General features: G+C 37.4%; 1 protein-coding gene across 7 annotated transcripts in view; it reads left to right on the top strand.

The window, feature by feature from the left end:
• The first annotated feature begins 1594 nt into the window (after nt 1-1594).
• Nucleotides 1595-15829, top strand: part of TOR1AIP1 (torsin 1A interacting protein 1) — a 36513-nt gene continuing 22278 nt past the window's right edge. For 2 of the 7 annotated variants that reach the window (XM_032463625.1, XM_032463624.1), the window contains exons 1-3: nt 1606-2549; nt 4203-4280; nt 8211-8270. In XM_032463625.1, coding sequence (XP_032319516.1) covers nt 2048-2549; nt 4203-4280; nt 8211-8270 — 640 coding nt within the window. In that variant the 5' untranslated portion in view covers nt 1606-2047. Of the gene's footprint in view, nt 2550-4202; nt 4281-6796; nt 6863-8210; nt 8271-9191; nt 9237-15829 lie in introns of all 7 variants that reach the window. The other 5 variants (XM_032463623.1, XM_032463621.1, XM_032463618.1 and 2 more) reach the window with 5 other exon arrangements.

The following is a 15829-nucleotide window of genomic DNA, read 5'->3' as shown; positions in this document are numbered from 1 at the left end:
TCCTAAGCAAATATACCTGTTAATGTTAAATTATGGTTACCATGCCTCTGATTTTACTTCAAGATTCTCATGATTTGTTTCTTTGAAAAGCCATTCCTAAGTCTTCACAAGCATTTTTAATTACAAAATAACACATGTACTGATTATTCAATAATATGTAAAACCTCTTGTCCTCTCTTTTTCAATATATCCCCCAAACCTAAGTTTTACAAATCTGTATCCAAGTTTCTATACAGGAATCTGTCCTGGTAAATGTTTTAAAGAGTCTCTTAATATATGCATTAGTGCTCATCATATGAACTTTGTTTATTAATACTATAAAGTTTTATATCCTTTAATAATTTCTTCTATTACAGAACTTTTACTATCATACGTTATTAATGAGTAATGTAATAGGCACCTTATAAAGCATTAGTTAAAACATAAATAAAACCCAAGTATTAACCAAGTATCAACACTCAGCATTTTGTCAGAAAACAGTAGTCTCACAGATTTTCCAAATATACTAACATAGGCTGACAAGGGAGAACATGCTTTTAGTTTTTCCTTAAGAAAAAGATAAATAAAAGTAGCATCTCCCTTGTTACTGTTCCTCCAGTTTCTTTGGCTGTATGGTGTATAGTAAACAAAGCTAAACTAAACCAAGCTCCTAACGGGCGAAAATCCAGGTGACTCCCTAAAGCCTGTAATTCCTCGTGTCTGGTGAAATTTATGAACTGTTAATGAAAACCTAAGACACCTTAAGATTTCATTAAATTGAAATTTGTGCCCAGTTTGCACAAATTAGTTGTTCAAAAACATTCCAAGGTGATTTTGAATACTTGAAAGAACAATTAAATACCTTTAAAATTTTCAAAATCATTCGTTGTAATTGGCTACAATTTTTAAAATCTATTCACTAAAATCAATCATAGAAAGTCGTCCAAGAACACGTGTATATTTGAAGACAATGTTTTTCCATAATTTTCACTATACACTAATTTAACCTCCCCTCTGTGTGTCTAAATTGGGTTAGATTATTTGCAGATTATCCACATCTGTAAATATGTTATAGAGATGGAACAGCTTTTATCATCCTTTTTTATTCAGAAAACAAAACGCAAGAAACCCTAACTCAAAGCAGTATATCAAGTCATGCCCAAAATTAAGGTAAAAATCATGGAACACAAGTGAACATTACAGAGCTTATCTTTAATCAGTGTGTGTGCGTTTCTCACTGTCCGTAATACAGCACTAACAAGGTGTCTGAACAGTGTTGCTGGACAAGAGCTCTTATACGAAACCAAGAACGAGACTGTTTGCATGCGCACATTTTGCAAATGGAAACCCACTCGAGTAAGCCTGTAGATCAGATTTTGTACACTCTCAACAAGTGATTAAAACCTAAAACTGGTTAACTGCCTTCATAAGGAGCCTGAAACTAAAAATTTTCTCCAGATGAGGACACCTCCAGTAGTAGCTTTCTTATCACTCCTGCTACGGACACTTGCAAAGGGTCGGCTGAGGCAGCAGTCGATCCAAAAGGCTGCTGGGAAACTGCGCAACAGCCTGGGAACGAGGACGGAAAGTTCTCCTCCACCCCGTCTCACTCCGCCTTTTCCAGGGACTCGGTACTAGGGGGCCGGGCGTCTCCTGCGTGCGGGTAACAGTTGCCAGGAACAGCTAAGTTGAGGACCGGCAATTTGCCCAGCCAGTTGTCCCTTCTCCGTCTTCCCCTCCCTCCCTCCGCGAGGGCCGAGGACAGCGACGTCCTCCTCCCTCTTCTCCTCCTCTTTGGTGCCTTCAGCCAGGAGGCGGGAGTGACCCGCAGCAGCTGACCCAACACGGGCACTGCCTGTCCCACAGCCCTCAGAACACATCATGGGCCCAGAGGCGGGTTTGCAGCACAGCAGCGACGACGCAGGCGGCAGCCCCGGCGACTCTCAACTGCCTCCCTGACTGCCGACATCACCGCCCAGCACCCCGAAAAGCCATCGCCACCAACGGCAGGAGAATCTAGGGGCCTCCCAAAACACCTTCGCGATTTACTCAAGATACGTCAACAACTATGGCGGGCGAGGAGCAGCGGGCGGAGCCGGTGAGGGAAGGTTGGGGGCTGTACGTCACGCCCAGGGCTCCGCTGCGGGAGGGAAGGCCCCGGCTCGCCCTTCAAAATGGCGGCGGCAGTGACGCGCCTGCGTACGGAACTCCTACGCCGTCGCGCCACGGCCGGCGGGAAGTGAGGTTCTCAGAAGAGCCGCCCGAAGTGTACGGTGACTTCGAGCCCCGGGCGGCCAAGCAAAAGGCCCCGGGGGGAAGACAAATTCCGCTAGAAGAGTTCCGGCCCGATTCAGCAAAAGAGGAAGTGAGAGAAAGCGCCTACTACCTTCGGTCTCGGCAGCGGAGGCAACCGCGACTCCAGGAAGCAGAGGAGATGAAGACGCGAAGGGCTACTCGCCTCCAGCAGCAGCAGCAGCAGCAGCAGCAGCAGAACTCACAGTCGTCTCCCCTACAGTCGTCTCCGGTTACGACCCGGAGAGGATTACGGGACTCCTCCCGTTCATCTGAAGGTGAGGCCGACGGAGGTTAACAGTCTCAGCCGCGAGCCGGGAAGGGAGAGCCGCGGGAAGGGAAGCGCGCGCGCGCGCGGACGGTGTGCGCGCTCCGAGCGGGCGGGCGGGCGTGAGCCTTCCCGGAGCTCACCCCTCCGGGGCTCCTTCGCCGGGATGGACGTGCGCCTGCACCCCGGGTTCGCCCCCACTGCAGGCGGGAAAGAGGCAGGGGTGGGGCACTGGAAGGAAAGAGAGTCATGTGGAGCGACCTGAGCAGAGCCGGGGAGCCCCGTGCATCCCTTTACATCAATTTAGGGGTGTCAGGATTGCCTCTTTCTGCAGGCCAGCACTTTGGGACAGCGAGTTAGGCGGCAGGCGGGTCACTGAATCACTGCAGGCTCGGTTTCATGCCGGTTCTCTCTGTCCTCCGAATGTTTCTACCAAAGCCACTTCCATTTCCTCCTTTAACTCTCAGAGAACAGAAGTTCCCAGCTGAGAATTTTGGTTCTAATTTAACCTTCCAGTCTTTTTCCATCACTACTTAGGTGGGGAGAGAAGGAGGGGAATTTTGTGAGTGGTCGTTTTGAGGGCTAGTGTAGTCGGTGAAGTGATTTGAGACCCCACCCAAATACACCGAAATGGGGTAAAGACAGTTATCCTAAATTTGAAGCTTCCCCTCCCCAGTGTCTGATAAACTTGATCTGATCTCTTATTCTCGAGTGCAGTGGTTGTCTGGCAGAAATTCGCCACGTTGGGGAGTCCCAGTGTAACCTGGGTGGTTAAGTAGTAGCCCGACAAAGCAAGACTCTTAATTCGTTTTCTAATAAATGGACCATAAGAAAACTGACAGAGTGTATTGTTTTAGATAAGTCACAGATGAAGTCACTCCCTTAATCCATTGTCTTCTTCCCCGCCTCGTGTAACACTGAGTCACAGATGAAGTTTCATATTGGCCCCGGGTAGGGTACCTATGAGGTAAAATCAGGGGATTTGAATCATAATGGGATTACATAGTGATAGACCATTTTTAGTTTAGAGCAAGAGTAATAGGCTGCTGACACGTGAAGTGCTGACATATGGGAAGATGTGTTGATTTTGGTGTTAAAGATATGTAAGTTACTATTGGGAGTAGCAATTCTAGTTTTGTCTCTCTTTTAACATTATAAACTCTCTGAAGACAAAGATCCTACATATGTGTTTGGAGAACCACGTCATACTTAAGTACTTAGTTCATTCTGTTTCTCCAAAATCTGGAAGAATGCTTTCGTAGGCAGTAAATATATTAAATTGTATTGACTCCCACACAGGCTGGTGCAGTTGTACAAAATAATTTTTTTTAACACATAAACGATTTACCTCTATTTTAGTAAATCTGTAAGGATCGAAACATTTTTCACTCTTCTGCTTTCTTCCACATCATTTATGACATCCCAGCCCATCTTTTAAATATTCTAATGAAATATATTTTTGTTATAAAGTGTCATTGGTGAATAGTTTATTTTTATATTGTCTCAAAGAGTAGTTCTGACTAGTTTAATTCCTAAGTTTTGATAAACCTAATTACACATTTCTAAAAGAATGAATTACATTTGTTTATATATTGCTGTTAATATGCATAATCTACCCAGTTCGTATATTCTGAATTTTACAATTGCCATATCTGTTCTTTAGAGGATGAACCACCTTCACAAACTGTTTTAAGCCAAACAGTCTCAAAGAAAACTATCAGGAGAACACAAGAGACTCCAGGTAAGAAGAGTGAGTTTGTTTTTTCCCTTACCTGTCAATTTTTTTTTTTAATGTACGGATTATAACCTAGTCCATCAAGGGTCCCAAATCATATGACATTCAGAGTTTCAGTAAATCTTCTTTACAGGTTGTTTACTGAATTAAGCAATAGTGGCATGTGTCAAGAAAAGACAGCACACATACTTGAGTAACTACTAAGTACCAGTTACTCAGTTCATTCACATAACTATGTTAATTCATTCGCATAACTATGCAGGATGGATATATTCATTTTATAAATGAGAAAACTGGAGCTTAGAGTAGCTAAGACTTTTCCCTAAGATTACTCGATAGGTGACTGAGCTAAATTCAGACCCAGATTTGTCTTTTCCAAAGCTCTTTCATTTGCCCCAAGTACCTCACTGTCACTCTGCTACACAATAATTAGCTACTCTGGAAAGCTTGTTAAGTGTTCAATGAATGAATATGTCACATTATAGTCCATTTATAATGAATTAAATGATCTACATAGTAAAAATCATGACACAATATGGTCAGTCTTCTCAGTTTGATACTGTATTTCATCAAATCTAAAATCTCAAAAATTGTAAGATACACCATCACTGTTTTATGTACCATCCAGAAGGAAGAAATGCTGCCAATTAAACTGTAACATGCCAAAGATTGTATGCTACATCCCAATTTCAGAGATGTTAAAGTGTAAAAATATTTGTATCTTACTGTTAACACAACATGGAAGTAGGCTACATTTGATAGTCGGCTTAAAGTTTTAAAACCTGTTTAAACTATACTGAAAAGCAAGGGAAAGGATTAAGATCAGTTATTAACATTTAATGTCCTTTGGTTTTAGTTCTATTTATTTTCAGTTTGCTTCTTTTGATATTAGGAAAGTTCACATCAGTAAATGATTATAGCTATTGAAACTGATCATCCCTAGCTTTTTTTTTCCCCCTTAACCCATACTCTGACTTAGAAAAATCTTAGAAAAATGCTTTGACTGATAGGTGCTATATTAAGATTTTCCAAGCCAGTTGGAAAAACCATATTCTTGAAATTTTATTTATAGTAATATATTCATATAATTGCATGTCCCTTATACCTGAAGAAACAAAAATTTCTCATTTTTAAAATTTACAGTAAATTTGTAAAAATTTTGGAATTAAGTACATTGATGTTATGAAGACTGTTGAGCACCAGCCTATAGACCATTATAAAACTATTATGTAATAGAATGTCTCGAACAGTCTTTTGGAGTTCACGTTAGGCCTGCATTTAAGGACTGCTAAAGGGGTCTGTGGCTGCATAATGTCGTGGAAAGAGCACTGGATCTTGGTTGAGTTAGCTACCCACCTTGAACTTCAGCCCTTTATCTATATGACTTGCCCTGCCTAACTCACAAGGCCACCGCAGAAATGCTACAGTACTTGCAAAATCACTTTGTACATAGTAAAACATACAAATATACAGTATGGTTTTTTTCCCCGCAGGGCACTTTACAGGAGATGTGAAGTTCATAAAAGATTACTTAAGCGTTTCTTTTTCTCAAGAACCTTATGCTATAGTCGATAACAGAAAATAGAAAACATTTCCCAATATAGATGATAGATTGATGGAACCCATGCATAGATTACCTGGAATGTATCGATAGCATACTGTGCATGCAATATAACTAGAAATAAGGGTATGTACATCTTTGGGAGATTTGAGATACTCAGGGTTCTCTTACACTAAAAGATACTTTTTAAAAATCATACTACATCTATCCCTTGACATGGTCCTGTCGCATTCCTCTTAATAAAATGAAAAATAGTTTAGAAAAATCGATAAATAAATGCTTATAAAGTCTGTTTGGCAGAAGAATTATTAAAAAAGGAGTTACTTTGATGGAAAACTGCTTTGAGTACAAGTTTAAAGTTAGGCCCTTCCTCCTCCTGATAAGAGTCACAGACTTTCAGTTTAACTTTGGCATTCAAAATAGTGCTGTAATTTTATCTAGGGCCACTGGTGTGGTCTGAGAGAACTCTATCCAAAAATGTCCTCAAAAATAAAGACCTAAACCAAGGGGCCACTTTCTAAAACAATCTAGCAAAGATAACCATATCACTTGTCACCCTATTTTAGAAGCCGTGAAAAAATATTGTTTATATTAGTTTAGGATGGGCATACAGTTTGAACTCTGCTCATTGTTTGAAGTTTCAGAATTGCATGATTTTCACATTAAAATAGCCATTAGGTTGTTCAGTTAGTCTAACCTACATATACATGTATAACTTCATCTATGGCTAGATTCATTCCTTTCTTAAAATTAATTTCATAATGTAAAAATGGATTAGGAAAATTTCATTTACTTTTCCTAAAGTTAAGTATTTTTAACAGTTGTGGTTTCTAGCTAAATAATTAATACTTAAGTATTTTTAATGCCTACTATTTTGTCGTGAGCATTTGATTCTTTGGCCGCTGTAATTATAGCATGCATTCATTCTCTAGATACTTACTGAGCACCTTTTTTATTCCAGTCCCCGTGCTAGATGCTGAGGGTACTGCAAAAGCAGGCAAGGGAAGGAGATTGCTACGAAGGAAGGGTACCAGTTATTTTATTCCCTAATACCTCTCTCTCTTACTCTGTCTCCTTGAGGCATCTTACATAGGGCTATGAATATGGGAGAGCATACAGGAAACGCTGAAATGAAAAGATGGGAACTGAAATATTAATTGATGTCTACAGATTAAGTTGTTTTAATTAAACCTGAAAAGGATGGAAATACAGCAGAGAAAAAGAGGAAGGTAGTTGTAATAATAAGAGTAATGGAAATGTACAAGGTTTCTTTTTAAAGCTACCTATATGAGTTCTAGGTACCTGACGCATAAAATGCTGACAACTGATGTATTTCATAGAATCTTAGAGCTGGAAGATTTAGGGAAGTCATCTACTCAGAGCTTCTATCAATGTAGGTGTCCTTCTGTTAACATCCATTCACACATTGTTGATCATCTGCAGTGATGTGGGAATCACTCCATCACTGTTCTGTTTTGGAGACAACACTAATTGGTTGTTTTTGTTTTTACTATTGAACTAAAAGCTACTTTGCTATAACTTTCTCTTGATCTTAGTTCTGCCTTTTTAAGCTGCACAAAATCAGTTTAATTGCTGTTCTAGATCTCTGTCTTTAAGATGTATAAAAACATGCTCAATAAGTATTTTTAAAACAAACATAGGCAGCCAGTGTAAGGGAGGGGGTCAGTAATAGCCAGTTCAGAATGTGATTTTTGCGCTTCTCATATGGAGCCAAACATAATGCTTTTTTACAGAGACAAATGAAACAAGACATAATATAATCCAAATTTAGATGTAGATTGGGTTTTATATTATGTTATGTGAGGCTCTTTGAGAAAGCACAGCTTGGATTTCTAGGCTTGCATTAACATTTTATTTAATGTGATTGACTTTCCCATTAAACCTATGCCATTGAACCTTAGACAGTCTCCTGGCTAACATTAACATTTTTTAAAAAATTAGAACTTGCACTTCCTGAACACACACAAGGTTAAATAACTGGAGGGAGTGTATTAACTCTTAGGAAGTCAACCCTCAAATTAAAATAATGACATGAGTATGCCACAAATGGAATGGATAATTGAGTTGGTGCTACAGTACATATTTTGGTTCTTATTTGAGAAATTTAGAAGAGTTTTATTTGATATTCCTTTCCTTTTATACAAATATGGTATGGTGAGAAAAACTGCACATTTTTCCATCAAGTTCATAAATTTTTTATGGCAGGAAACTTGTCCCTAGTTCACTATTGTATTCCCATACTTAGCATGATGGGAAGCTCAGAAAAAAACTTTGCTGAATAAATAGATGATTGTATAATAAATCTAGTATGTTTGCCATTTTGTATTTTTTAAAATGTTTTCTTTTCCTGTTAGTGGTGAGTGAAGATCCTGTAATCAGCCTGTGTAGACCCCCTCTAAGAGGCTCACGATCTGGTAAGAAATTGTTTTGTCTGTTGGTTTAACTTTTTTATACTAGTAATTTTATTTTTAAGTGGGGTACTACATGTATTCATATGGTTCAAAATTCAAACATTTCTGTAAATATTCAATGAAAAGTCTCCCAGCCTCCTCTGTCCATTACCCACCCAGTCTCCTCATCAGAGGCAACCAATGTTGTCAGTTTCTTATTTTTCCAGAGATATTTTATGGAGATAAAAGGAAATTCATGTATAAATGATTTTTTCCTCCCTTTTATTAACCCAAATTTTATTTTAGCCCAGTAAATACTTTTTCCTATGCTTTCTTATTCTTTGTTTTTATTTTTACTTAAAATACATTGAGACATCTTTCCACATAAGTGTATGAAGGACTTCCTCTTTTTTTTTTTTTTTTTAAGAGAGTGTTTCTTACATGTTGCTGTGATTCTTTTTGTTAGCATAATGGTTTTAAATTAGGGTTAGGGACTTTTATTCTCAGTATAATGCAAATAAAAAATTCAAGACTGAGACTTTGTGGCTCAGGACTATAAACTTTCCCTGCTGGAATTACATTTCTTTTTGACTAAAACTTTAAAAGAGTATATTGCCCTTTAGTTGATTTCATGACTATGAAAGGAAATGAGTAATGTCATTCTAAGCAGCCTACTTCTACTTCTGTTTTAGAGTTTATTGACCCATATGGATGCTTTTTCACAAGAATTAAAAAGGAAGCTTATCTTTACATGAGGTTTCTATTCCTCACTCATTCTCTTTAAAAAAGAATTAGGTTTTTTTTTTTTTTTTGCTAGATGACTATCCTATTAAGTGTTATAAACGATAAAAATCTGTTAAGGTTTTGCTGACGAACCTGTGGTAAAGAACCATATGATGCATTTCCTTTTAAGCCCTAATCATTTTCTTGCTATCTCTCTTGCAGATTCGACATACAAAACAAATGGAAATACTAAAATGAGTGAATTAGGTTTGTTTATCTCTAATTCTTATAGGTTCTCTTTGAGGGTTCTAATTATCAGTAGAATACAGAAGTATATTCTTTTGGTCACTGGCTTGAGAATATTTGTTCATTCTCTCAGCTTGAGGAACAGTGTCCTTATGACCATGGCCTTTACTGATAGCCTTGGTTTTTATTCTTTCTGAAATTGTCTTTTGTTATATTATTGTTTAAGTACATGTAAGAAAATGTAATAGCCGATTCATTTTAGCTTTTATTAGTATTTGTTAAATTCACACTATTGAGAAAAGAGAGATACCAACTTACCAATTAAGGTTTTTTTCTTGGTTGAGACATTGAATTTGAGATTTTTTTCATAGTAAGTCCTTTGCCATATTTGTTGAAGTGGTTTATAGTCTTTTTAGTGTTTGCCTTGGTGTAAGTACCAAGATCTGTGGCTTTAAGTGAACCTACATTGATTGTGGTTGGACTTAGTCTTAAGTTACAATTCTTTCCTAAATTTTGAGATGAGTCAAAAGGAGGGAAGCATCATTTTTCTTTATAAATAGTTGCAACTTGTTTTAAATTTGTCTTTCGCTTAAGCTCAGGCTGATTTTTTTTTTTTTTTTTTTAGAGACTTCAGAATTTATAGTGTCTGGGTACTGAAAATGGTCCTTGCAGTGTATGACTTACCATGTATACTTTTACCTAGCAGAGTTTCTCAAATGCTCTGTTTAAAAACATTAAAAAAAAATTTTTTTAAGTCACAGAGTCTTGGGGGAGGGTCTGTATAGCTCAATGGTAGAGTGATTGCTTAGCATGCCCGAGGGCTCAATTCCCAGTACCTCCATTGGTAAATAAATAATAAGTCTAATTACCTCTCCCCTAAAAAAGAAGCAAAAGACAAAAAAAAATTTTTTTTAGAAAGGGTATTTGTTTAAAAAAAAAGTCGGTCTTAATTGGAAGAGAACTTGGAGCTGAGATAATCGAGCACTCTTATGTACTTTCTATGCCAAATTTAGAAATCATTCCTATAAGTACTTGATAAAAAACACTAACTTTTAAAAAAGTGCTTTCCAGTTTAAAGGAAATTTTTGTGAACTTAATATAGAGAATGATACCTGACTTTTTTCTTTCCTTTTTTAATAGTAATGCTAGTGCATCTTGGAGTATATGAAATGGCTATTCACGGAGCTTGAACACTAGTGATATCTCCAGACTATTCTTTATTCTCTTTTTCTTGCTGCTCCACTTTCTGTTCTCCAAAGCATGATTGATACTGAATAGTCTTAAAAGTTACTGTTCTTAAAGGTAACTGTAGCAGGGGTCCACAAACTCCAGCCTCTGAATAAAATCTGACTGGCAGTCCTGTTTTTTGTATAGCCTATGAGCTAGGAAAAGATTTCTACATTTTGTGAAATAAATATATACATATATATGTGTGACAGACCTTACATGGCTTGAAAAGTCTAAAATATTTACTATTTGGCTCTTGATGGGGAAAGTTTACCAACCACTGATTTATAGCAATGGCAGAAATAAAGACGGGAAATCACCTAAATTTTCATTTGTTTGTTCTAAGAGCAAATTCAGAGAGTTACATACTTGCCTGGACATAGTTTAGTGTAACACTCCACACTAGGTTTTACTGACAACACAAAAAGACAGGAGATACAATGACTCCTGTATTCTGTGTAGCATCCTCTTTGAGAAAGCATGATAGTCTCAGGTCTGAATCTTCATATCTTTGACCCCAGTCACAACACAAGTAAACACAGTTTAAATTTCCTTGAGTACCCTTCAATTCTCACAGCAGTACATTCTGTGAGTCTCTAGGAATAGGAAAGTCTGTAGTAGAAATATATCTTGAACTTCGTGTTTTTCTTAAAAACTGTGACCAGGCAAAAGAAAGTGAACAGAAAGTGATACATTTAGTGGATAGTCTTCACCAGAAGAGATGATTGTATGTGATCTAATTTTATAACAAACGTGAAGACCTAGGACTTCCTAAAGAACCTTTTCCTAATTGGTTGAAGTTGTTGGAAAAGTGACACCTCCTTTAATAGCACATTTAATTATTGTCATTGGTCTTAAAGCCACAGCTTTTATAATTTCTTAAAATGACTCTTTTTGGTTAAAGGGTATTATTGCTCCAAATAGGACTGTAATTTCTAACAGTTTCTGCATGAGTATAGGGAAGAGTAATTACCTTTTTTAAAAAATATTTTTTAAAAATGCTTTAACCTTTTACATGTAGCAGCCAAGAAATTTAAAATAAAGGAAGCTGAATACTAAAAGAGGGAAATGAAATTAAAACTTCTGTAGTCATTAGCTGTTAGTGATTCATCATCAGATTGCATTTAAATATTTATGTGTACATTCTTTGCAGCTTGGGATAAGAAGAAGAAAATTGTTACTTGTTAACATAGTGGTATATGTACACGGTAGTCTAGAGAAGTACCCTACTCTCTGGAAGAGGTCAGGAAGGTTTTATGGAGATGGCATATGAATTGAGTTTTGAAGGATGAATAGCAGACAAAATGGGGAAGAAGATTTGCTAATACTACAGTTTGTCTTATAGTGGAATGTCGTTCTTTGACCTTTAGAGTCTGTGCAGTGTGAGAAACTCCCTTACATTAGAGACAACACTCTCACGTCAGCTGTGGCTCTTTGAGGGATCTTATTTAGAATGACATTCTAAATCCGTAGGCTTGGGTTTCTAGAGATTCACTTACTAGTGTGAGAACCATGTTTAAAAATGTATATATAGCCAAGATGAAAGCCTATTATGATGATTACTTGTCAAATATATAGGATGTGTTATTATTTAAGCTATCTAATTCATAAAATATTACTGGATTATGAGGCACAAAATAGTACTATTTTTTGTTTTTAGTGGTATTATCAGGGTAGCCTTGCCTGGCAAATTATTGTTTATGTTTTAGATACTGCTGATAAATATTTATTGTTAGGAACAGGGAATTCTAAAGAAAGGATCTTTCGACACTAGATTAAAAGTCTTAGAAGTGTTCAAAAATAGATTAAATCCATGATTTATTCAATACTTCAAATATGATAATAACATATTAGAAGTATTAAAAGTAAATGGGGAGCTCCCTTATATAATGTGGTTATAAAATAATTCTTAAATCCAATAATAAACATAAATAGAAAAAAATTGAATTTTAGGCAACCTGGTATGTGAAGCATTGATTATTAACTAATTGACTTTAGACAAGTTGACCTGGAATTTCAAAAGTATATGGAAATAAATTTATCAGGATGAAAAAGGGAGGGATTTCTGTACTATTTATTTTTTCTGATAGCTCAGTGAATGAGTGTAAATCTTCAACATACTTTCTTTCCATTAATACAGATTCAAAAATCGGTTCAGCCTTAAAGAAATTTTGCTACACCAAATAATTTTTAAATTATATACAACGTAATGCTCTAATGTAAATGTAACTTAAGCAAAGCTACTGTATTACATGACTTACACTTAGGTGTTGTTGGAGCCTCTCATTTTAGGAAGAGCTCACTTATGAGCCTTTTCTTCATCATTCATTCATTTATTCAAAAAATTATTGAAGGAGATTTTTGATTCATGTATAAGGAGCTTGGAAATTGCCACTTCTACCTAGTAACAAGTAAAAAACTGACAGCTGAAAAATCAACAACTCTTCTTAGATCATTAAAAGGCCACAGGTCAAATCACTGCCCCCAAGATTGGAAAGACAGGCAAATATAGGGAGTCATGGCTTACTGGAGCAGAGACTCACAAGCAGGAACCTCTGCAGGAAGTCATTCTGGGTAAGAAAACCTGAGCTGCAACTGAGGGATTGCTGGAGACTCAGTGTGGACAAGTCTGAGAGTTCAAAATTACAGGGGGACCCAGTCAAAGAGAGGTCCCCACTATATTGTGAGATTTACCTCCAGAATCTCAACCAGGCTCCCATAACAAATATCAACAAAAAATCCCCTCATACCTTTGCAAGGGAGAGCTTTCCCCATTCTGAACTATGTCAGAGCACCCTGTTCTTCTTAACAAGTCAAGCCCCCAGGGAAATCTGGTTAACTAAATCTTAATCTACTATATTACTATCAAAGCCTAACTGACCTGAGGGAGGGGAAATACCTAACTCCAGACCACTCTGGATGTCCTGTCCCACCTAAAGGGGAAAGGGGGAAAAAAAAAAAAGGAAGAACTATTATGAAGTTTACAGTGCAGAGGCACAGGCTTACTAAAACACCGAGACCTAGAACTATAGAATGCTTTCCCTCCCCCAGTACCTCACCACATTACTAAAGGCCTATTTACAGCAGTTCTTTTTACCCAATACTTCATGTCCAGCTATGAAGAAAAAATTACAAGACATGCTAAAATGAAAGAACACAATTTGAAAAGATAGAGCAAACATCAACCAGACTTGGCAGGGATGTTAGAATTATCAGACCAGGAATTTAAAACAACTATAATTAATATCTAAGGGCTCTAAAGGATAAAGTAGACCACATGCAAGAACAGATGAACAATGTAAGCAGAGAGATGGAAATCCTAAGAAAGAGTCAAAAAGAAATGCTACAGATAAAAAAACACTGTAACAAATGAATGCCTTTGATGGCCTTATTGGACTGGATACAGCTAAGGGAAGAATTTCTAGAGGATAATTATGTGGTGTGGTAAGTGTGTTAATGCTGCATGATAATCATATTGCAGTATAGAAATGTAACAATCAACACTTTGTACATCTTACACAATGTTAAATATCAATTGTATCTCAATTTAAAAAATGAAATCCTTGAAAACCAAAAAGCAAAGAGAACAACTGAATAATACAGAATGTCCTAGACTGCAACAACTATGAAAGGTGTAATGTACAGATAATGTGAATAACAGAAGGAGAAGAGAGGAACAGAAGAAATGATTTGACACAATAATGACTAAGAATTTCCCAAATTAATGTCAAACAACAAACCTCAGATCCAGGAACCTCACAGAACACAAACAAGATAAATGACTGCCCAACCCACTCCAAGCCAAACACACACACACACACACACACACACACACACACACACACACACACACTTAGAATCAAAGGTAAAGAAAAAAAAATCCCAAAAGAAGCGAAGGGAAGAAAACACATGACCTGTAAAGGAACAAAGATAAGAATTACATCCAACATCTCAGAAACCATGTAAGCAAGAAGAGATTGGAGTGAAGTATTTAAAATGTTCAAAGGAAAAACCACCAACCTTGAATTCTGTACCTTGCAAAATTATCCTTCAAAGTTGAACAGTATACTAACTAGGGGGAAAAAAACTAAGAAAAAAAAGATAGGACTCTAATATTATCAGAAATTAAAGGAGAGGACACTATAGATCCCATGGAAATTGAAAGGATAATACAAGAATATTATGAACAACTCTATGCCTACAAATTTAATAACCTAGATGAAATGAACTGATTTCCTTAAAAGGCATAATTTGCCAAAATTATGCAAGAAGAATGGACAGTCTAAATTGGTATATATTTCTTGAGTAAATGGAATCAATAATAACCTTCAAAAACAGAAAGCACCAGGCCCAGTTGAGTTTATTAGTGAATTCTGTCAAACATTTAAGGAAGAAATACTGAGTCTCTGCAACCTCTTGGATGATAGAAGCAGAGAAAATTCCTAACTCATTCCATTAGGCCAGCATTATGCTAATACCAAAACCAGACAAAGACTTATAAGAAAAAACTAAAAAATACCATCTAAAATGCGACAGAGTGAAACATCTAACTTTGTCTTTCCCCTTCATGCTACAACCAGTGAACCATCCACACCTCAACAGAGGTGCCTCTGCCCAACACAACAGGACGCTAGTGAATTCCACACATACATCTAAACGTGGATGGACTGTGGCACTTAGAAGAAGTGGAACCAGAGGAATAGGGAAGATGGGACCTGGAATTCAGGCCCTCTGAGGGGGGCAGCAGAGCCCATACCTTCAGAAAGCCCACTAACATAAGGAAAGGCTGCACATGTGACTCTAGCCACCTAATCACACTGGCATCTGTGGTCACAGGTAACTTGGCAGCAGTGGCAGTGGGGCCTTGGACCCCATCCCAACAGCTATGGAGGTGCCCCTGCCACCCCTGGTTTCCTGCCCTCATGGTGGAGCCTGTGTCTCAGGGGATCTCAGATGCAAAGAAAAGAGTGGATGACAGTGGCTCTGGCAGAAACAAGGCAGCAGTGGTGCTGCTGGTGAGAAAGCAACAACAAAGGCACAGAGCCACACCTCTTACAGAGAAGGTGGAGCATGGAAAGTGCCACTCTCAAATATAACGAGGGGCAGCTCAGGTAGGAAAAACTAAAAACTTGTATGATAGTGCTATCCCTGGAAAACAAAAGAAAGAAATTTAACTTCTGACCTATCATTTAATATCAGATGTTCTGGCAGAGGAACAGTTCTTCATCAAACAACATGAAGAACCACAAAAAAGAAAATGATAGTTCTCTGGAAATGAAACTTAAAGCACAAAATATCATAATTTGACTGATAGAGAATTCAAAAACAGCCATCATGACAACAGGCAGTGAGATACAATAAAACTTAGTTTAATGAGCTCAAGAATA

The sequence above is a fragment of the Camelus ferus genome, chromosome 21 (assembly GCF_009834535.1).
Source record: "Camelus ferus isolate YT-003-E chromosome 21, BCGSAC_Cfer_1.0, whole genome shotgun sequence".
Lineage (NCBI taxonomy): Eukaryota > Metazoa > Chordata > Mammalia > Artiodactyla > Camelidae > Camelus > Camelus ferus.
This window is presented reverse-complemented; position numbering and strand designations above follow the sequence as displayed.